General features: G+C 34.1%; 1 protein-coding gene across 1 annotated transcript; it reads right to left on the minus strand.

The window, feature by feature from the left end:
* Positions 1–21,972: 21,972 nt before the first annotated feature.
* LOC133832341 (uncharacterized) lies at positions 21,973–22,434 on the minus strand. The gene is made up of 2 exons (XM_062262700.1): positions 22,205–22,434; positions 21,973–22,072 (listed from the first exon to the last, which is right to left on the minus strand). Exons 1-2 carry the CDS (start codon positions 22,432–22,434, stop codon positions 21,973–21,975), a joined length of 330 nt encoding a protein of 109 aa, XP_062118684.1.
* Between the last annotated feature and the right edge of the window lie 1,518 nt (positions 22,435–23,952).

Raw genomic sequence — 23,952 nt, forward strand, 5'->3', positions numbered from 1 at the left:
TATACACATCCTAAGGGTCCCATCCTTCTCCTTTACAAACAAAACCAGAGCACCCGACCGTGAGAAACTAGGTCTGATAAATTCCAGGTCTAATAATTCATGTAACTATACCTTCAACTCCTTCAGTTTTGCCAGAGCCATTTTGTATGGTGCCCTCGACCATGGTTCTATACCTGGTGCCGACTAAATTGCGAATTTAATCTCCTGATGCAGTGGCAGTCCCGATAAGTCCTCAGGGAAGACATCTAAGAACTCACATACCAATCTGGTTTCCTCTGGTCCCATTGGCAGGACCCTAGTGGTGTCCACCACACTAGCTAGGAATCCTATACAACCTCCTTGTAATAGGTCTCTAGCCCTCAATGCTGATATCATAGGAATGTGGGGTCCATGCACAATACCAACAAAAATGAAGGGGTCCTCACCCTCAGGCTCAAAGGTCACCATCTTATTCTTGTAGTCTATAGTTTCCCTATACTTGAATAACCAATCCATTCTCAAAATCATGTTAAAGTCATCCATTCCCAACTCAATCTGGTCCAGTGATAGTTCCCTGTTGTCCACCATCACTGGAAATGACCTAACCCATCTACTAGAAACTACCAGATCCCCTATAGGCAATAACGTCTCAACCCTCAATATAATAATCACAGGGCCTACACAATCTATCAATCACTCTGCTAGAAACAAATGAATGTGAAGCACCAAAATCAATTAATACAGTACATGGAGTGCCAACACTAAAAAGATGACATGTGACCACCGAGGGGCTAGCCTCAGCCTCTACCAGAGTTAAGGCGAACACTCGAGTTGGAGTTAAGTTGTTCGCCTTCTTTGGTTCATCTTTCTTCAAAGTTGGGCAGTATTTCTTAAGATTTCCATCCACCCTGCACAAGTAACATGCCTTCACCCAACAATCACCTAGATGGCGCTTCCTACACCTAGCACACTCTCGATAACTCCTCCCTATCTCACTGTCACCCTGGACACCCTGACCCCTCCTATCACTACCAACAGTTGTCGAGGTGTTAGGGGTCTTCCTCTTCTAATCAGTAGGTCCTCCGCCCCTACAAGATCCTACAAATGCAGGCACTGCCCTCCAGACATTCTGTAGTCCAGTGCTCTCCCTCTATATCTTCTTCTCTGTTTCCTCAGCTATAAGGGCCTTCTCAATCACCTGGTCATAAGTAGTCTCCCCAGGTACTGATATAATCCACACATCCCGGGTTATCATAGCATTTAGCCCCCGAACAAATTTGTCTTGCCTAAAAGCATCTGTAGGATCTAAGTCACGTGCAAACTTTGTTAGTCTGTCCAATTTCAGGGCATACTAGGTAACTCTCATACTTCCATGTACCAAACTAGTAAACTCGTCCACCTTCGCCGCCCTAACGACATTACCATAGTAATTCTGGTTGAACAAGTCTCTAAACTCATCCCAACTCATGGTGGAAATGTCTCGAGTCTGGGATGCCACCTCCCACCAAATACGGGCATCATCTCGGAACATAAAGGTGGCACAAGTTGCTCTATCATTACCTACCATCCTCATAAAATCAAGGATGTAGGTAGTCAGACTCATCCACTGTTCAGCTTTACGTGGATCTGGTCCTCCCAAAAAGATTGGAGGATGATGTTTCTTGTATATTTCGTACAGCAGGTCCAACCTGTTCTCAATCTCAGGCTAGTGTACGGCTGGTGCCACAATAGGTGGCAAGTCTGGTGCAGCATTCCCTGGTGGAACCTTCTATCTCAAAAGGCGAATCTCTTCCCCTTGACTCTAAAGTCTAGCTCGCTTATCAGCAAGCATCTGCAGGCAGTTCTCAGGCACTGGGAGAGAGTTCTAACCCTGGTTATCATCTCTAGCCTTGATCTCAGTGTCGACTGGTCGAACTGATCACCTTAGAGGCATAACTCTCCAAGTTTATCATTAATCAACGACTCGGTTGATCAGACAATGATAACGAGTTTTTTTTAGAAGTCACCCCACGGTCCAATGCAAACAATCAAGAAAAATATGAAATCACAATACTAACAAACATTCCAATGATACTAACACATGGTAGATATGCTAATAAGGATGCCTTTTTGTACAGACAACAGTTAAGGGCCAAGCCCTATCAGTATATCTCATGCTTCCTATAAAACAGGCAGATACGACATTTATCTTTCATTTAAACATTTAAACATATATTCACATATATAGTTACCAAACCCTGAGTTGAGCTTGTCTTTAGCGGCGGGTGCACATGCCTAGCCAGTCTTCACGAACCCTTAAACCTAGACTGCTCTGATACTAAGTTGTAACGCACTGGATAGCCAAGACCATTACACTGTGTAATTTAAATAGTGATGGACTTGTTAATCAAGTCATTTGCATATATATATGTAACTAAGGACAATTAGTGGATTAGTGTTTAAAGATTTTGATAGCAGAAATGGTTGTTTTCATTAAGAAGTTTGAGTCTGTACATGGGATCCCAAAAAGAATAAGTATTTAAAAGGCATTTACAACTCCTAAAGAATAATTACTTGGCTCTAGTCCCTGTTGATCCCTCGACTGTGGCGGTCGAGTAGCTGCAAATGTACACGCCGCCCCTAAAGGTCTCCAACTCATGGTTGTTCTAGCTTTTCCTTTCCCTTAGCTGCACCACATTGAACTCGTGAGAGAAAGCTCAACAAGAAAACTTAAATCAATAGATTCAATCAGCAATAGAGTAATAAAAATATGCTTAGCAGTAATATTCTGCTCAATCAAACACATAACTCAACTTAACAATCCGTATAGTTAGACAAGTTCAATCGACACTTCTGTTTGTTTAAGTGATGTTCATGTCCGACGCTCTTAGGTCTAGTCCTCTGGTCTTATGGTTGACCCCAGCTTGCTTAGGCCAGGCTGCATTTCGTACGCTTATTGTTGGCCCCGACTCCCTTAGGCCGGACTTTCGGATAAAGTATAATCAAACATAATGATCGTACAATACAAAATCATATGCAGCATATACAAGCATGCCTAAATGAATAATAAAATTTATATCCAAAGTCATATCCATTTAATGAGGTCCAAACCCCGTCTACAACCAGGGTGCAGTTTTCTTACCTCTTGTCTCGAGCGGATAAGGTATGGCGATCCCGAGCACGATCCCTATTCCCCAGCCCTAGCGGTATAACCTAGTCACAACACAATAATGGATAATTATCAACCATTTAGACTATTTAAGATCTTCAAGGTAAGTTTCTAGCCTCGTGATCTCAAATTCTACTAAATTGGGTAGTAGAATCCTCCTGATCCTTTAGAATTGAGTTCTCGAGCTTAAAAAACCTAACTGCCCAAAGTTACCTATTTGAGTCGCGGCGCCCCTCAATAACGTCATGACCCTATGCAAGTCAAAGAGCCTCCTAAGTCTATTTCTTGGATACACGCCGCAGCGCAATCTACCCGGCACCGTGGCACTAAGGCAATTAAATGAACCCCCTAGGCCTCTGAGGTCATGTTGGTTGTGGCCCTCCAAGAACAGCGTCGCGGCGCGACCCCACAAACTCTGAATTTCCACCAATTTTCCTGGGTTTTCCCCAAGCCAAACCCATCAGAATTCACCACAAACGTGACTAAACCAAAAAATTTAGTCTAGAACTCTTAAGCACACAACATAGGCATCACAATTACCCCAAAAACTAACCACAAATCATACCCCAACTCAGCAACCAGAACTAGCATTAAAACTCAATCACAACCTAAACTAATCAAAAAATTCACAATAAAATTAGGCTATAACTCTTAGCTCACTAGGGAATTCGACCCCTGAACTGAACCTCAATCTACTCCAGCCTCCAATCTTCAATTTTCTAATTCAATTCCTCAAGGACTTTAATTGCTTCTCGAGGCTCAAGAGAGGGAGATAAATGCACGAAGGAGAGAGACAGAGAGAGAGAGAGACAGAGAGAGAGAAAGAGAGAAAGAGAAGAAGAATATGAGCTGAGAGTGAACTAAGTGTGTTTTTGTGTTTCTGGTTATTTCTTGAAGGCTTCCTAAGTTATCCCTTGACACCAAAAAGACCAAAGTGGCCCTAGGTCAAATCTTTACTCTTTAATGCCCTCGAGGGTGATACCGTCATTTGCTACATTTCCCCCTAATCCAAAAATAGCACTATAGATTCCAAATTAATCTTGACATACCAAAATAATAATTTAATAACTATCCATCACCCTGTAAATCCCGAATACACACTAAGTTTTCCACAAATACCTGGCACACCATGAGTCAAGTATTGGATCCCGTTTTGACTTTTCCACTAACCTGCTCACTAGGATCGCCTTGAGCCAAATATTGCAAATATATCCACATAATAATGTGTTCTCAATCACATAACACATATCATTGCATTTATAGTGTCAAAATTACAAATATGCCCTTATTAACAAAAGCAGGCCTACGTGAATATTTAATACTCATAAACATGCATATATATATTCATATTGTCATATAATTCACATATTCCACATAATCACACATATGTTGAATTAACTCCACATATAAATCCAATTATGCCCTCCCGACATACTAATCCAATTATGAAATTATGAAATCCCCACCCCTTTTTTGTTGCGGTAGAACTTCTTGCTTAACCAGATTACTATCATATTTTTGCTTTGGTTTGATCTCTTCTAGAAAATCTGAATGCAGGGTAAGACTAGCTATCTCGCTGGTTATTAACTCATTCCCAGTTTTGACTATTTCTTTCTGCAATGGTAACTCCATTGTTCTAAGTGCTGACACTGCGTCATGGTCTTGCCTACTCAAGGCATCAGTTACTACATTTCCCTTTATGGGATGATACAAAATATCACAATCATAATCTTTACCCAGCTCTAGCCACCTTCTCTATTTCATATTTAACTCCTTTTGAGTGAAGAAATACTTTAGACTCTTATATTTAGTGTAAATCTCACATTTATTTCTATAAATATAGTGTCCCCATATCTTAAGGGCGAAAACAACAACTGCTATCTCCAAAGTGTGTCGGCCACCTTTGCTCATACTCTTTGAGTTTTCTGGACGCGTGAGCCACTACTTTCCCGACTTGCATTAGTACACATCCTAGTCTCAACTTCGATGCGTCATAGTAAACCACAAACTTCTGGTCATTTCTAGGTACGCATACATAGGATCTTTGATTAGCTTCTCTTTCAATTGCTGAAAACTTTGTTCGCATTTTTCAGTCCATGCAAACTTGTATTACTTGCGAGTGAGGCTGGTCAGTGGTGTTGCCAACTTGGAAAATCCGTCAACGAATCTCCAATAATAGTCTGATAGGCCAAGAAAGCTTTTAACATCAATCACATTCCGGGCCTCGACCAATCCTTAACGACTTGGATCTTTGATGGATTAACTACTACTCCTTTCTTGGACACTATGTGGCATAGGAATGCCACTTTCTTTAACCAAAACTCGCATTTCTTCAACTTCGCGTATGGTTGAAGTTCCTTGAGTCTTTGGAGTGCCTTTCCTAGATGTTCCTCAAGCTCCTCTTCGCTCTTATAACAAATTAGTTTATCATCAATGAGGAAAATATCAAATTTATCCAAGTATTCTTTAAACACTCTGTTCATTAAAGCCATGAAAGTTGCAGAAGTGTTGGTCAGACCAAAAGACATCACCAGAAACTCGTAATGTCCATAAGGCATTTGAAAATCTTTCTTAGAGATATCTTTATCCTTAATCTTGAATTGGTGACAGCTTAACCTTAGGTCAATCTTTGAAAACACCGTTGCTCCCTGAAGCTGGTCAAATAAGTCATCTATTTTGGTAACAAATACTTGTTTTTTATCGTCGTTTTCATCATAAAGGGATTTAGAAATCCAAAATAAAGAGATTAAGCTTACAGTACACCAAATGTAAAGAAATTTAAACACACACAATTTATGTGATTCAGTGGTTAAAATCTACATAGTCCACAAGTCATTATTATTGATCTGTTTAGGCACCCTAGACGAAATTGTTTATGACAATTTCAACAGAGTTTTTGAAGGATATCATTTATATAAATCTATATGCATTCACCCTATTGCACAAAATAACATACTATAGAAAAACATAAATATATGCATAGAAGTGATTTTCATAAAGAGATTCATAAATACAACAATATAATCATTAGAGTACTTACGAGACGCGTAGCGGAACAAAGACTACACCCTTTGGATTCCCTAACCTTTTGTTCTAGTTGACTGCTAGGTATTAAAAGGAATCCAAACTGCTTTAAAACAAGACCACATTCTTCCAAGTCTTTCTCTAAAACAACCTAGTGTTTGTGTGGGCAAGTCTCAACACATGAGAAGAGATTTCCTAGAGAGAAAACTAAGAGAGAGTGGGCGGCTAGGTATAGAATATTAGTAGTGAATTTTTACTTTGTCAGATTCAGCTTTTTTATTTCATTCTATAACACTAGTTTATATAGGCAATTAGTTAGGAGATAAAATAGGATTTACTTATCCATTTTGTTTAATTATTTAATAATTATAATTAATTAAATACTTGTCAAAATCAATAAATTATAATTTTGACCTTTATTTAATTCATTTTATTAATATTAATACTAATTTATCAATATTAACAAAATTGTCTTAATTGGCTATAATACTCTCTTTTTTGACTTTGCACTAAAAACCTCAAAGTTTCTTCTATTTCTTTTCTCACAAAAATATCAATAAATAATTTAACATTATTTATTGTCATTGATTTAGTCAATGTGATATTTTTATAATTAATTATTCATGACTACAAGGTTCATTTTGATAAGAGATGAGATGAGGACCATGGATCCATGAACTCAAGCTCCAATAAGTTACTGTGAGTTTATTTATAACATATAATCTCACTACCTCATTAACTCCTCATGACTCCACTATAGACTTGGAATTGCACTCTTGAATTCATAGAACATTTTACACCAAATGTAAATATCTTATCCATTGTCATAACCATAACTGTCATTCAATCCTCTATAGATGATCTACTAATGAGACGGCTGCAAATTACCGTTTTACCCCTCATTGGTATTTTATCCTTAACTCCCAATAAGTTCCTTGTAAATGATATTTCCTTAAATTTAATTACAGAAATGAGTACTCTATCACTTAACACCTGAACCAAGCTATAAGGAAATCATCATTTCACTTCTTAAACAGAAGCTATAGATTTCATATCTATGACAAACACTCCCACTCAATTATACTACAAAATCTCCAATATGTAAGTATGAGCTAGTCCGTAGGGTAAGCTGGTAACGAACAAATCAAAAGACTTCAATAATACAATTAAAAGAATATTAATCACTCAGAGTTAAGATTGAATTGACCTATGGTCAACATCGTGAGATGGTTAGATTAGATAATAATGATACTTGCTTAGCTTGTCAATAATCAATATCGGTCCAGTCCAATGTAACAAAATACATCTGATCTTATCTACTTGGTCAATGTCTTGGATATGACATCACATCAGATGTGTAAGTAGATCTTATCGTAGATTACCCAATCAGTAAAAATCTAGTGTACTGATTTAATCTTAGGACAAAATTCTTTTGAACATATAATTACAATTATAATCCACTGTGACCTAGTCACTATAATTGTAAATATACATATGTTCGGGATTTTATAAACATTTGTTTTAATAATAATTAATCATGTAATAAAACATGTAAAGAACGCAATTTGATTGAACAAAATGATTTCTACTACTTTATTGATAATGAATGAATTACATAAGAAATGTGGTTTATAAGGGCATAAAACCCAACAGTTTTTTGCATATAGAATGTCGATCCCTCTTACTCTAAATTCCCCTTGTATTTGTAGGGAATTATGGTGGACCATATTGGGTAACCGTACTATAAATGGTAACTTACAATATTAGGTAACTTCCCAAATCAATGGACATTTAAATATCCTAATTAAGCATAATGAAATTTACATCAATCAATAAATGTGTATAACGATTGCGCTTATCGGGCATCCGAGTCTGCAGGGATTCTTCCATGTGCATCGTTGAACCACCCTGAGCTAGATGTCATTCTCGAGCTAGACTTGACTAGAACAAGATGGATTCACTTAGATAATGCTTGGGCTTGATGCAGGCGATCTGGATGTCGGGTTCCTCGATCTTTGTAATTTTCATCTCTAACAGTCTGGAAGATCCTGGGCTATTCAAGACTAAGTGACACAACCTCGAGCTATTTGCTCCAGAGTTAATGAAACATCTACAAAATCTTGCCCCCTATATATATTTTGCGCCGGATGTACCCCGAGCTAGATAGTTGAGCTCATGTTTCTTGGGTACAAAATTTTCCCCCCAATCCCCTGCTCTTGCATGACGTCACTTCTGACATGCACAGTAGGGGATTTTTGGCTTCTGTTATGAGAAAATGTGCCCAACCACTCACTTGAGTACGGACATGTATCTGCTTGTCATAGGCATTTCTTTGGCTTTCAAGTACTGTGACAGTTGTCTTGTCAACTTTTGCTGTTATTTGGTTTTTTTATCTCTGCCCGCTTTAATGGTGTGGCTCAGATTTGTCCCCAAAGTTTAAGTATAAATAGAAGGGCAAAATATGTGCCTAGCCACCTTTGCATTCAAAATTTTCCTTTCATCTCTCCTCTTCTCAAAATATTCAAACTCTCTTAAATCCCTTGCTTCCAACAAATTCTCAGACCGTCACGCTTGGATATTTCATGCATTTTCTGTTCTTCCTTCACTCGTTGATTGAAAAAACAATCTATAAGTATGCTCATCCCTTGTTCAAATTTCATCTTCTCATTTCGCAATAAGTTTTATCAAATTTTCCAATGCTTTTTGCCTTACTTTGGTTCTATACGAGCTTAGTTTTTGTTTTTACTAGGCCAAAAATAGTAGCACTAGAAACGATTAAAAGTAATGAACAAAAAATAGGTTATTTTATGGTTTTTCAGGGTTGAAAGGAGGAAATTGTTGCGAAAAATAATGAATATGCTTGCAAGTGCACAAATCGAACAAGTAGTAAAGTAGGTTAAATAGAGATATCGTCCCACAAGGATTCAAATCAATTAAATAAATTAAACATTGCAAATACTAAATCCTAACTTTATCGAAGCATAACAAGAAGCAAAATAATTAATAACTATGAACTTTAAAGAATAAATAACTAAATGTGAATAGACTCAAGATAATAACAATTGTTAAGGTTTCAACTTTACTCTCTAACAATTTTACCCCTAATCATTAATGTTCCTAAATCAATCCAATATGGTCAAAAACCTAGAACATTGTTTTATCTCTATACCCTCTCTCGAGTGTCACATAAAGAATGTCTGAGTGATACTTAGCCTATATCTCTATATGAGCATTTATCCTTACCTTCACTAAGTTCCACTCTAGAAATAATCCTAAATATTCCACCTTTCGATTTCACAATCTAGAATCATCTCGGTTGCCTAGATTTATGCCTATCTCTCGATCTCACACAACCTAAGTTGTTTTACTCGCTGCTGGATTGTTTGAATGTTCCCCTCTCGAGTAATAATTTTCACAATATAAATACAACCCTAATTATAATTCATATACTATAAAGAACAATATGAAAATTACAATTAATGAAATAATGATTCAAAATAGAACACAAGAACAATAGTGGACTATAATAGAGTTTGTATTAAATAAGAGAAATAAAATCATGTCAAGAGATCCATCAACACCTAAAGAAAATTAGAAAATTAGCCACCTATGATGTGGTTTATAATCACAAATATATTGTAATTGTCTGAAAAGAACAAAGAAATAAAGAAGAAAACCAAAGAACAGTAAAGAACTCCGTTGATATTGCTTGATTCACTTCTTAGATCCTTCTCCAACGAGTCTCCTCTTTCCAAATGTGTTTGTTTTCCTCTATATATGTGTTGTGGCCGTGCCCTAATTTCTAGAAAGCTCCTTAGCCGTCTTACTTTTAATTAAAGTGAAACACGTGTGAAAAAACACATTTTCCTATTTTTGTGGCGCAAAAGGCGACGTGTCGCCTATACCCGAGCGACGCGTCGCCTATGTCAAGAACCACATTGCTTGGACTTTTCCAAATTTGAATTTTTCTCGAATTTCAATAACTTCTTGCATCTTGGGAGCAATGTAACGCATCATTCTCTGACTTGAGCACCCAAAATAATTTTCAAAACACCTAAAAACTCGATTCCTGCACACTTAAATGAAACTCATCAAATCTACACAAAAATTACATAAAAAAACCATTCTAAGGATAAAAATCAATATTTGAGTGCATAAAACATGCACTCATCACACCCCCAACTTGAAAATTTTCTTGTCCTCAAGCAAAAGAGACTCTTAGTAATAGTAAACTTTAACAAAAACAACTAATTCTTAAACACTAAAAATGACTAACACAACCAAATCAAGAATGTTTATTTAGACTCAAGGGTTAACTTCTCAAATTACTAACTCTTTTCAATCATCCAATATGTGAATTAAAGCATAATACTAGAATTTAAACAAATCAATACTCAAATGTTAATATTACAATCTCATTGTATACCAAATATCTCTAATAATCTCAAACAAATATGTAGCTCCTGTGCATCAAGACAAAAATAACGAAAAAATCACATAGTCAAAACAACCATAAGCTCCATTGATCAACTTGTCTCCACTAATGTAAATCAAATATCATGTAAATCAAGAGGTCTTCATTTCGCTTATAACATTATGCTCGGGTCATTGGTAGATGAGAATGGACATTTAGGCTTACTTTCACACCATATACTTACAAGAGAACTAGCTTTATACTATAAAACTTCCCCTTTTCCCAAAACATTATTTTCACTCTCTCATTCCTTGCATATATATATATATATATATTTTCATCATTGAGTTACTACTTCCCCCAAACTTGTTTCTTTCCATTTTTTCAATTCTTTGTCATTTGAACATTTTTTTTGCAATAACATTGATCTTTCTCTATTTTTTCTATTTATTTTGAAAAGAAACTTTACAATCAACACAATTGAAGAATAAATTACTTTTTACATTGAAACGGAACACACCATCTATTTTCCAATCACACAATCAAAATATATCACATTCCCCTACTTGACAACACAGTCCAAAAATCAATACAATTCAATCCTATGTTTATGGTGCAAAAGAGGGTACACTACAACAATTTTGACATTCAATGACTCCCTACAATGTCTTACACCGTTGGTGTAAGACATTAAAAATTAAGAGGGATTTTAAATGTCTTATGTTGGGAGACATTGAATTTTTTTATTAATTGCTAAAATTGTAAGACATTAAAAGTGCAGGAAGACGTTGAAAATTTTGGGTCTAAATACGTGTTCATGGGGGACATCCAGCGTCTCCGACTGGATGTCTAGACTTTCAACGTCTCCCACTGGAAGACATGGGGCACATGGCACGTCTCCCAGTGGGAGACGTTGGATGTCCCCAGTGATTTAATAAACTCTTTCCTCTTCCTTCTCCGTAGACGCACATTACAGAGGCAATTGATTTCTAGGTATGAATTCTCTTGATTTGGGGTTTTCTCTGTGATTTCTAGGGCTCAAAAAGGTATGAATTCTCTCCATTTTCATTGTTTTAGTTAATTTTTTAAAAAAAATCATAGGTTATGAATAAAGACGAATAGAAAATGCGATTTTGTGTTAGTTTTACATTATTATGATTTTTTTTCCATAGATTGTAGGATTTTCTTGGATTTTCCATAGTAGGTTTCTAAGAAATTTTTTACATGACAATGTTGAATATTTTTTTTTTAATTTTACATATCACATTATATAGATTTCATTAAGTATATATGTTTATGATTTTTTTTAATTTTTATTATTATTTATTTCAAAATTTTGTTATATTTTTATTTATATATATATTTAAATATTTTTATTAAAATTCTAGCTATTTTGATTATATATAGTTATGTTAAAATTAGTTTATTAAATCATTTTTAAAAAATAGATATATGAAAAGTTTTATGTTTTTGTTGATGATTGAGTTTTTAGGTTATGAAAAGTTTTATTGATTTTTTGTTTAGGTTAATTAGTGGCTCATTGGAATTTTTTTTTGTTTAGCAATCATGTATTTATTAGATGTTTAGTAATATTTTATATATTAATCAATTTAATTTTGTAGATTGTGATTTTGTTGGTGAGATTTTAGGGTATTTTTTGCATCAAAATTTCTATTTCAAGCACACATTTGAGGTAATTATGTTTCTAAAATTACAAGAATAAGTTATATATTGCTAGATATTTAGTGATATTTTATTTATTAATTATTAATTTAATTTTGTTGGTTGTGAATTTAATAGCAAAGTCGATTGCTACGTGAAGTAATTTTGCTAACTTTTGGATTATTAATTACAAGAGGTAGCTATATATTCTCTTACATCTAATTTTAATATTATTAAAAAAATGCTAGAGGAGATTGAATACCTTAAATATTCATCCATAGTTAACTAGGTTCTGAGATTAAAATTGTGTGCTACGTTGATAACGGAAGGTTGAGAACTTTTGTGTTTTAGTGAAATAGGTTCTGTGCTGCGGAGCTATAAGGAAGAAACTTATTGTATGTTGTTTGAATTGTTTGGTTTGCTATTCACATGCAGATGGTTAGGTTACTATTATAGGAAAAATACTGCTCGGTTTTATATAGGATTGTAAACAATTAGCTTTATATAGACATCCAACTCTATCACGTGCTTATGTAGTGTCGTTTCTTTTATTTTTCATAGACATTGGAGAAGATATGGATAGAAAGTGGATCTCAGCGAATATGTTATCGCTAACAACTCTATCATGTACTTAATTAATATATTTTACTTTATATTTTTTGTAGCTAATAAGTACGCCATATATAGAGGCACAAATTGATGAGTTGCGACAAGAATGAGCCACAAATGTGTTACCGATAATCAAAAGTTACCGACCTCGTTGTACGATTTTCTTACTTTTTACTGCTTTCTTCATATATAGTGCAATATTTGTTAATTTTGCATATGTCTAACAAATATTGTTTATCTCGTAAAACAATCTAAATTTTCATTAATGAAGATTTACAATTTAATTAATTACTAAATCAAATTCATTTTAATTTATTATTAAATCAATTTAAATTTATATTAATTATTATATCAATTTTATTTTAATTAATTATTAAATCAATTTAAATTTATATTAATTATAATTTAATTTAATTTATTTCTTTTTTTAAAATGGGAGATTTTTCAATGTCTCCCAATGGGAGAGTTTGAAAGGTGCCGAACATCGTGGACTTTCAACCTCTCCCATTAAGAGATGTGGGATGTCTCTCACCTCTCCAAGTGGGAGACGTGGGATGTGCACTTACAATGATTCCACCTACAATGTCTCCCCCAGCAGGAGACATTGTAGACTTTTAATGTCTCCCAAATAAAGTCATAAAACCCTTATATTGTTTTAGTGGTAAAAGGATAAAAATTAATGAAGTTGAAATTGGCATGTCACGGGCTCAAAATGTGTTAAAATAACAAAGAATAAGAATGTCACAATAGCTTAAAAAGGGAAAAAACAGGAAAAATATATCTAGGTTAGCTTTTTGGCTCAAATGATTCAATGAAAATTGTAAAACTCCCTTAAACTAATACTTTGTAAAACATTTACATGCTAAAAAACTTAACGAAGAAAACCACTTATTATATAAAAAAATCCCAGTGGGGCCTTGCAAAACCATCCAAGTTGGGCCCAATAGTTTTAAAACAAAATAAAAGTTCTCATGCTACGTTAAAAAAAATATAGTTCAAGTCCCATTGGTAAGTTCTGAAACATTTAAAATAAGACATAACATCGTTTTGTAGAAATTGGCGTTAAGCTAATCATTTGCTCGCCTATAGGATACCCCCACGCCATACACACCCTGACATCGGAACTCCCCACATCACCACTCATGCCAAAGATAAACCCTATTTGCTACCTGAAAGAAAAATTAAGGGGGTGAGCTAAAAGCCGAGTAAGGAAGTACAAATAACAGACAAAGAAAAACACAACAAAACATAATCTTATCGTAAGACTCCTACTACATCATATACGTACATTGTCATACATTGCACTTAACGTCATCATCATACATCATTATCATGTATCATATCATAAACATATTCAAACATTATCATCATAAGCATCGTCATCACATCTTTGTGAGCATGGACCCCTATCTTGTCCATGTCACATCTTGAGGTAAATAGGAGGCTTTGGTCCTTGAATAACCTCGGCGCGTCTGCCCTATGAGTTACGTATTTATATCTTTAGTAACTCAGGTTACGTCTTAGATCCTTAGTATCCCATTTGGTGTGTCGCGTTTAACATGCTAACAACCATTTACATATCATACAACATACAGAAATACATGAAATCCAGTAGCATCAACACAAAAAGGATATACATGGTTCATCAAATTTCACCATATCAATTAGCAATAACATTTCATACTTCGTATCACAAGGTATATCATCACACATGGCATATCTTTAACCTCATAACAAACCAATCTTATTATTTCATAGCATAAACATAGAAAATCTATCTAACTTCCTTACCTCAGGTTAGAGAAAAGCAAAAATTGACAAACTTCCAACGAGCCTATAACCATAATCAAATAGCATTCTTTAGCATCACATAAGATTTCTTGTGCCCAACTCACATATCCCATGTGTGCATGGGCCATGCACACATGGTACAATTACACATAATTTCCAAGCACGAAAAATTTTCACATAAAATCACAAAAGAATAATGCCATGGTTTTCAAGTAAAAATTATATGGTTGAATGTTAGACATATTTTGGAACGTAAAAGTGCATTTGCATGCGACATGCATATGTGGGAAAGTTGTTAAAAAGTGACGTTAAAAACGATAATTTCTACGCGCTTATTTCTATCATTTTCAACATAAAGATTTATAAGTCATAATTTCTTACCATTAATTATTTCCTTTAAATCTCTAAGTTGACTAAACCTCTTATGACATTATTTTTATTTCATAAAAAAAATTTATTTAGCCATTTTAAAAAATATAATAGTTCCATTTCTTACTTTTAAATTTGCATAGAAAATAACCAAAAACTTGAAATTATCTAAAGTACTTGTAAATATCATGGTTCCCTTAGAAAATAACACTTTATTTATATTATTAAAATTACAAGATTGATGTGAGAAAAATATAAATTTTAGGTATATTTTGCTTGTATTATTTAAGACTTAATAATATATAGTATAATTACATATGTGATAATCAAATAATCAATTTTAATTTATTAAACTAAACTTTCAGCCACCATTTAATTTGTTTAAAAAAAATCACAAGTGAATTAAATCTCAACATTTTTCTTAATTAAAACAAAGAAAATCATGCCCATTAAAATGTGAACATTCAAGTTTACATTTAAAATACCATTTTAATATATATATATATATATATAATTTAAGGTATTACATTTTTTTCAACAAACACACAATTTCCTTTTATTTAAAAGACTTTTCATAATTTTTACAAAAAAATTCAGCAACAAAAATAAACCCTCAAAAATCACCATCTTGAAATTAAAACTCATATTTTCTCTAAATATATATATATATATAAATTGTAGGTATTTATTTGAGTAAAAGTATCATTTTAATGTAAATTAAAATACGCTTTTAATTTCATAAAATCATCATAGCACTTGCAAAAATATTTATGCATACAAATCATTATTTTCATCATATTTCATACCATTTATACACAAAATCAGCATGAAATATTCATTATAAAATTAATTTCAAACTCATGCTTCCAAAGCTCAAATATGAACTTTCAACATATTACCAATACATTAATTTATAAAAGATTTAAGACATTTCCTTTCATGTTTCCAAATTAACGTAGAATGTTTCTAAGAGTACATTTGACATGAACACATAAAGATGTAACTAACATGTTTGAGCCATCACCCCTAGGCCGAAACTCTCCAAGCCAAAACAAACAAAACCATTGCATGCTTATACATATATAGAACTTTTAAGCCAAAACAAACATAGCATCAAATCATAGGAAAAACCCTAGGTATCATAACATCAATACCACCATGCTTATGATTTTAAGATCAAAACAATTATTCATAACAAGAGATTGACATAACACCATACATCAACAATAAATCCAATACACACATACCACGAGTATAGATATAAAAAGTTACAACAATAAGAACCAATTCAAGGATAGAGGTTCCATTACATCCTTTCATAGAAATCAAAGAACACAAAATAATTATGGTCACCATCTTCTTTGCTAGCCTCCAACAACTTATTATCACCTCCAAAACATTAGACCAAACAAACCAAAAATCCCAAATAGATCAACATTAGGAAATCAAAACACTCTTACCCTTGTAGGCTGAACCCTAGACCACAATCCCTAACTCTTATGAGATTAGAACCTAGCATTACCAAGGATTCCATTAAACTTAGAACCAAGAAGAAGAGGAAAAGAAAATCACAGCCTGAACCCATACCTTATAAACTTTGAATGCCCTTCTTCCTCTTCTCCTCTTTCTTTCTCTCCTTCTCTCCTTCTCTCCTTCTTCACGTTTTTCCTTCTCCTTCTCTCTATAGAATTTCGCAGCCATCCAAATGGCCAAAAGGCTTCCCTTCTCTCTCTTTTAAACTCCCTTGGCCGAACCTAGATACCCATAGTGGGAATGGGAAATTTCCCAAACCCAATTCCCTAATTCTTGCCCTAAATTGTCCCATTTTTCTATCATAAACCAATCAATATCATTTGCCAATTAATCAAAGAAGTTAGCTTAATATTAAAAAGGAAAATCTCCTTATCCCTTTCCCACTCTTGCCATCCACCTCTCTTCCTTTCCCTTTCTTTTTATTTTTTTTCTAATTAAATAAAAAAATTCTAATAAAAGGAAACAATAAAACTCTAGAAAATTCTATACAAGTGCACCATGCAACCATGCACATGCATACACTTGATCACTAAGGTGTTGGATTAGCTTATACAAGATCTTTATTTATTTTCATGTATATCTAATATTAAAAAAATTAATACGAGATAGCCTAAAACATGTTTCGAAAAATTGAATTCAAAGAATAGAATACTTACAGTATACGCAGCGGAATTAAAGAGTCATTCCTTCAATTTCTCTAACTCTTGTATCCTCTCTGTCGCTGAGTATTATCAAGAAACTGAACCGATCTTCTATTTTCTTCACAATCTTCCAATGTATCCTTAGAACCACCTAGACTAGTGTGGGAAATTCTCAACACATGAGATAGATATAGAGAGAAGAAGAGAAAATAACAAAGAGGCTTAGAAAATGACTTGTTTTTAGAGAGAATCTAAAACTATCAGAAAATCTGACTTGTGACTTATGATGTTTTGACTTCTCTCTAAGCACTCATTTTATAGACTCAATTAGAACATTTAATTTAATTAAAAAATCAATAAAATAATAGCCATTTCGAAGCCCTAGGTCGAAATTATCATGGGCTATAGGCCCGTGAAATTTCAAATTTGATTATAAGCCCATTGGACTTAAAATCAAGGCCTGTATTATTTTCTATTGATTTAATTAATCAAATATTTATTTAAATCCTTTATCAAATTAATTATTTATAATTTGAACCTTGATTTAAATTTATTTATTAATTTAGATACCAATTTATCTTAATTAATAAATTTGCCATAATTTCTCTTTTCTTCTCAAAATTACACAACTCTGTGAAACTATCCAAAATTGAGTTGGTCAACTTTGATAATTCTGATTGATGATTAAATCAATTAATTGAGACTATCTAGATGATTTTATCCAAGGGACAATGGGGACCATGGGCCTATGAAATCAAGCTCCAATAAGTTATCATAAATCTAACAAATAAATTTACTAACTTATTAATTCCTCGTGACTCCACTATAGACTCGGAATTGCACTCTTGAATTCATAGAACGCTCTATAAAAAATATAGATACGCTATTAATTATCCATTGTTACAACCAAATTGTATCTCAATCCTCTATAGACAGTCTACAATGAGATAGGACTAAAATACCATTTTACCCCTCATTGTATCTTATCTTAAAACACTTAGTTCCTTGTAAATGATATTTCAGTAAACTAATTTAATTACTGAAATGAGATCTCTATCATTTAACACCTTGAACCAAACTAAAAGGAAACCATCGTTTCACTTCTTCATCAGAAGCTATAGATGTTCATATCTATGATTAACACTCCCACTCTATTATACTACCGAGTTCCCAAGATGTAAGTATGTGCTAGTCCGTAGGGTAAGCTGGTAACGAACAAGTCAAAGAACTCAAATAAAACAATCAGTTAGAATACTAACCACTCAGAATTGAGATTGAATTGACCTATGGTCAACTATATGATATGACTAGAATAGATAATAACGATATGTTTACTTATCTTATCAACTGTCAATATCGGTCCTGTCTGATATAACAAATACATCCGATCATATCTACTTTGCTAATGTTTTGGAAAGAACATAACACTATAATGTGTAAGTAGATCATATAGTAGATTGGCAAGTCAGTGTAAATCCTGTGCACTGACTAATCTTAGGACCAACTTATTTTGAACATATAATCATATTTATGTTCCACTGTGATTACGTCACTATGAATAAGATTAGCTATATTCTCGGGATTTAATAGAAGTTTATATTAAAAAAAGAATCATGAAAATAAAACATGTGAGCAAAGTGATTAACCAAGTCAAAAAATGATTTCTATTCTTTTATTGATAATAAAATGAGATTACAAAGAATTTGGGTTTAAATAGGGCTTAAAACCCCAACATAAGGTGCATCACTACCTACCATGCACCTTGGTGCATTCAACCAAAACTCAATTATTCACAAATTAAATAAATAAACAATTAACAATTAAATTCAAACAATTTCTAACAATCAATTTAAACAAATAAATAAAATAAGTCACAACACTTAACAATTAAATAAAAAAAAGCACAAAATTAAATAAATAAATAAAATAATAATTGGTGCGCTACAAAAATGCCTCTATCATCTCTACATAACAAAGATCTAGGATTTTGCCTCAACAAATTGATCAAACAAGTTCTAGTTGTATCTATATCAAAAAAAAAAATCCAAGTCTCTACAATACCCACAAAGCCATGTATTGAATAAGAATCATAAAGAGATACTTCAACAAGAGATAATAATATTAACACCAAATAAGATAAGCCAAGTACACAGTCAATAAACTTCAAAACACACACCAAGCGATATCAAAGAATTAAACATAATAGTCTTCATCGAAACCCATGAGTCATATAGTCAACATCTCAATTTAGTCAAGTACAGTCATCCAATAAAACATAAAAGCAAAATAAAATCTAAAAAGAAAATAAAGTTCCACCCAGCTAAAAACAGAGAAATAAAATAAAAGAAACAGAAAAAAATAAAAGAAAATAAAAGAAAAATAAACTATTTCCCCCTCCCCCCCCCCCCCCCCCCCCCAAACCAAATAAAAACAGTGTCCCCACTATTTAACCCGATAATACCAAGGAAAGAAAAGAATACCCCACAGCCAGTCTAAGGATCGTCGACCATATCATCACCGTCATCAGTAACGGGTGGCTCCTCAGGCGATGGAGAATGGTAGGGATCGTGAAACATGCTCAAAAATTGTGGAAAATAACTATCGGGAATTGGTTCCTGCCATTGATTATGAACCGTCATTGTGTAGTTGTAGAAGTGAAATTGATGCTCCTCCATATCAGACACACGGTGAAGAAGACTCTGATGGGATAGCTCAAGGTTAGACAATCGCTCTCCCTGCTAAACCAATAGGTGACCAATGTCATCAAGCGAATAATGCATATCCTCATCAGGTTTAGATGAAGAATCAGCACACTCAGCTTGCCTTTCTTAACTGTATTAAATCCAAGCCCAGAAGGACAGGGTCATGGAGGAACAAGTGGCAATGCAATGTTGTCAGGATAACCTATCTCAAATCCAAGCCCAGAAGGATGAGGAGTTCCACCTTGCCAGAATGAACCATGAGTCAAATTACAAGAATCAATAGTAGTATTTTACAAACAGAGCTCAGTCTCATTCATCGGAACACCAGCCGCCCGACATAACCCTGTAATCAGACTGGCATGACCATGACCACCAATAGTAGCAGCCCTCATAATCTTTGAAATACTATCACGAATTAATATTCCAACATCGATAGACTTGCCCGCACAAATATAATACAAAAAAATCATTTGGTCATCTGTAATCTCAGACTTATTGGTAGAGGGCATCAATGTGGAACAAATAAAACTATGCCATGCTTTGGCATAAGGATTCAACACTATACTAAGCACATTACAAGGCACCGTCAAATCAGTAGTAGAATAATTCAAATCCACACCAAGGGGAGCAAGCTGACTTACAATAAATCTTTAATTCGGTCCCTCTCTCGCCATAGTATGATATTCATCATTCAAAACTCGTGTTAACCCATAATATGCATTAATCACCGACAAAGAAAAATTCACCATTCGACCCCTTACCATCACATAATTGTTCTCTCTTTGTTGGGTGCCATTAGCATGAAATTCTCTAACCACACTAATATTCCCCATAATGGAAACCTCACATAAGCGTTGCCATCCACGTTCTTGAATCATGCTCAACAAATTGCCATCATGTGGCGCTGACTGAAAATAAGATTCCATGATGATTTTCTTATTCTGATCATTATACAACTTATATTTAGCCTTTGCCTAATCATTCTCAAAAGAGTGTTGTACAGTAAAGGACGCCGAGGTAGATGCCTCAATTCTCTTCTTTTTAAGCCCCATAAGTAATAATCAAAGACCCCCACAACCACTCGTAAGATCAACAACTCTCTTGAACCCAAACTACCTCTCACAAAACACCAAATTCTCCCCCAACTTCAATGAAAAGCTCCAATCATTAAAAAAATACCAACATCCCACATATATACGATCAATGCATAATTTCCAAAATCAATCACCCCTAAACTTGCTAATCTATCTCCAAGGAAAAACAAATTAAAACCACCCACAAAATTCAAGTAACTCCTCAAAAATCAATGGAAACTATCGTTGCAGCATTTTATCAAACACTTGATATGCATTAAAGAATTACACACCTCCAACACCTCTAGAGACATTAAATCTTCTCCAAAAGTACATATCATCACACAAAACAAACCAAACTTCCAATTATCATCAAAATAAAGCAAAACGTACAACAAAAATAAAAGAAATAACCTTACTTGGGATGGAATGGAAACTCTTCTTCATCTCGACTTTGCCATTGATAAAAACTTGAGAAATATAGTGTAGAGTAATACATCATAGAAATAAAGCAAGAAAAGAGTAATGTGATGAGAATGGATCATAAAAGATGAGAGTTTTGATGAAGAGAAAAAAATGAGGTTGGTGATAGAGACCTTGAAGAAGAAAAAGAGAGGGAATGTGGGAATGGGAGAGAAGGAAAGAAAATGAAAAGAAGTAAAAATAACTAACTAAATAAGTAATCAAATGAATGAAAAATAACTACCTAACTAAAAAAAATGTGAGTCTTGTGCTGATTTCTTTTGAATTTTAATTTTTTTAATAGAATTGGTGATGTGTCACCACTCACCAGGCGATGCACCACCTGGTGCGATTTTTGAAGGGCTGTGATTTCAACCCAGACGATGCATCGCTTGAACCCTTTTTTTTTTAAATAAATATTTAAAAACTAAAATTAATATTAATCCTAAACTAAATTACTAATAAACTCTACGAAAAATAAATAAAAGTCATTAAAAAGATGGGTTGCCTCCCATTAAGCACTTAATTTAAAGCCTTTAGCTAGACCTTGTACATTAATACCAAACTACTCATCAACAAGCTTAATGCTCGCCATTTTCTCTACTTCTGCTCCAAAATAATGCTTCAACCATTGGCCATTTACTTTGAACACAGATTCATCACCTCTTTTAATCTCAACAGCTCCAAATGAAAAAACTTATATAACTGTGAATTTTCTCGACCAACGAGACTTTAATTTACCCTGAAAGAGTTTATGACGGGAATTAAATAAAATAATGTTCTCTTCCGGTACAAACTCTCTGCGAAAAATGTGCTTATCATGCCATTTTTTCGTTCGCTCCTTATAAATTCGTGCATTCTCATAAGCTTCATAACGAATTTCTTCTAACTCATTAAGTTGAATAAGTCTTTTCTCTCCCGAAGCTTTCAAATCAAAATTCAGCTTTTTAATGGCCCATTGAGCACGGTGCTCAAGCTTAAATGGTAAATGACAAGCCTTCCCAAATACAATCCAGTAAGGAGACATGCCGATAGGTGTCATGAAAGTTTTCATATATTACCATAAAGCATCACCAAGCTTATTAGACCAATCCTTTCTATTGGATTGCATCGTTTTCTCCATGATAAGCTTAATTTCTCGATTAGATATCTCTGCTTGACCATTAGATTGTGGATGATAAGCTAGGGCCATCTTATAACTTACTCCGTACTTTTCCATAAGAGCATCAAAAAACTTATTAGCAAAATGGGTACCTTCATCACTACATATTGATCTCGGTGTACCAAATCTATAAAAAAATGTTATTTTCAATAACTTTGACTACAAATAGAGCATCATTTGTAGTTGTTGCAGCAACTTCTACCTATTTACTTACACAGTCCACCACCAAGAGAATGTATAGATTACCAAACGAAGGTGGGAATGGTCCCATAAAATCAATACCCCAAACATCAAAGATCTCCACCTCCAAGAAATTAGTGAGAGGCAATTCATGTCTTCTAGAGATATTTCCCACTCGCTGACACCGATCACAACTTTTCACATATGCATGACAATCACAGTGTAATGTAGGACAAAAAAACCCACTTTCAAAGACCCTTGTAGCAGTCCTGACAACTACAAAATGTCCACCCACTGGAGAAGAATGGCAATGGAACAAAATTTCACTTAGTTCCTCTTCCGGTACATATCTTCTTATAACAAGATTAGCACAATGCTTGAAAATAATCAGATCATCCCAAATATACTGTATCACATCATGTAAAAAATTCTTCTTTTGTTGAGAGGATAGACCTGGTGGTAAAACCTTGCATGCTAAATAGTTGACAAAATCAGCATAACAACTAATGTTAGTTGCCACCGAAAATAATTTCTCATCTGGAAAAACATTCAAAATTGATGAACCTTCATATCCACTATTTACCCCCTCAAGATGAGATATATGACCAGCAACTACATTCTTACTTCCTCGCTTATCTCGGATCTCCAAATCAAATTCTTATAGCAATAGAACCCATCTAATCAATCGAGGTTTAGCATCCTTTTTCTCAAGCAAGTACCGAATAGCTGCATGATCGATATAGATTATCACCTTAGATCCAATTATATAAGGACAAAACTTGTCTTAGAATAACCCACCTCTAACATCTCTTTCTCGATAATTTTATAATTCTCTTGAGCTTCATTCCAAGTAAGCCTAGAGTAATAAATAGCTCTAAAAATCTTGTCTCTTCACTGGCCAAGAATTGCTCCAATAGCAAAATCACTTGCATCACACATTATCTCAAATGGCTCACTGCAATCGGGCACAATAATAACGGGTGCTGCAATAAGTTTCTCTTTAAGGACATTAAAAGCTTTCAAGCATGACTCATCAAAAAAGAAAAGGCTCATTCTTCTCTAATAACTTGCATAGTGGCTTAATAACTTTAGATAAGTCTTTAATAAATCTCCTATAGAAACCGACATGGCCTAGAAAAATTTGAATCCCCTTCACATTAGTTGGTGGTGGTAAGGTCTCAATAAAGGAAATTTTTGCTTTAT

The sequence above is a fragment of the Humulus lupulus genome, chromosome 4 (genome assembly GCF_963169125.1).
Source record: "Humulus lupulus chromosome 4, drHumLupu1.1, whole genome shotgun sequence".
NCBI classification, from domain to species: domain Eukaryota; kingdom Viridiplantae; phylum Streptophyta; class Magnoliopsida; order Rosales; family Cannabaceae; genus Humulus; species Humulus lupulus.

Bases quoted from the DNA above. Each gene is read 5' to 3' on its own strand.
- LOC133832341 (XM_062262700.1), bottom strand. From the start codon at position 22,434: ATGTCTCCTTACTGGATTGTATTTGGGAAGGCTTGTCATTTACCATTT. The intron at 22,073-22,204 runs GTTTGTACCGGA...TGAGATTAAAAG, and splicing joins AAGCACATTTTTCGCAGAGA to AGGTGATGAATCTGTGTTCA.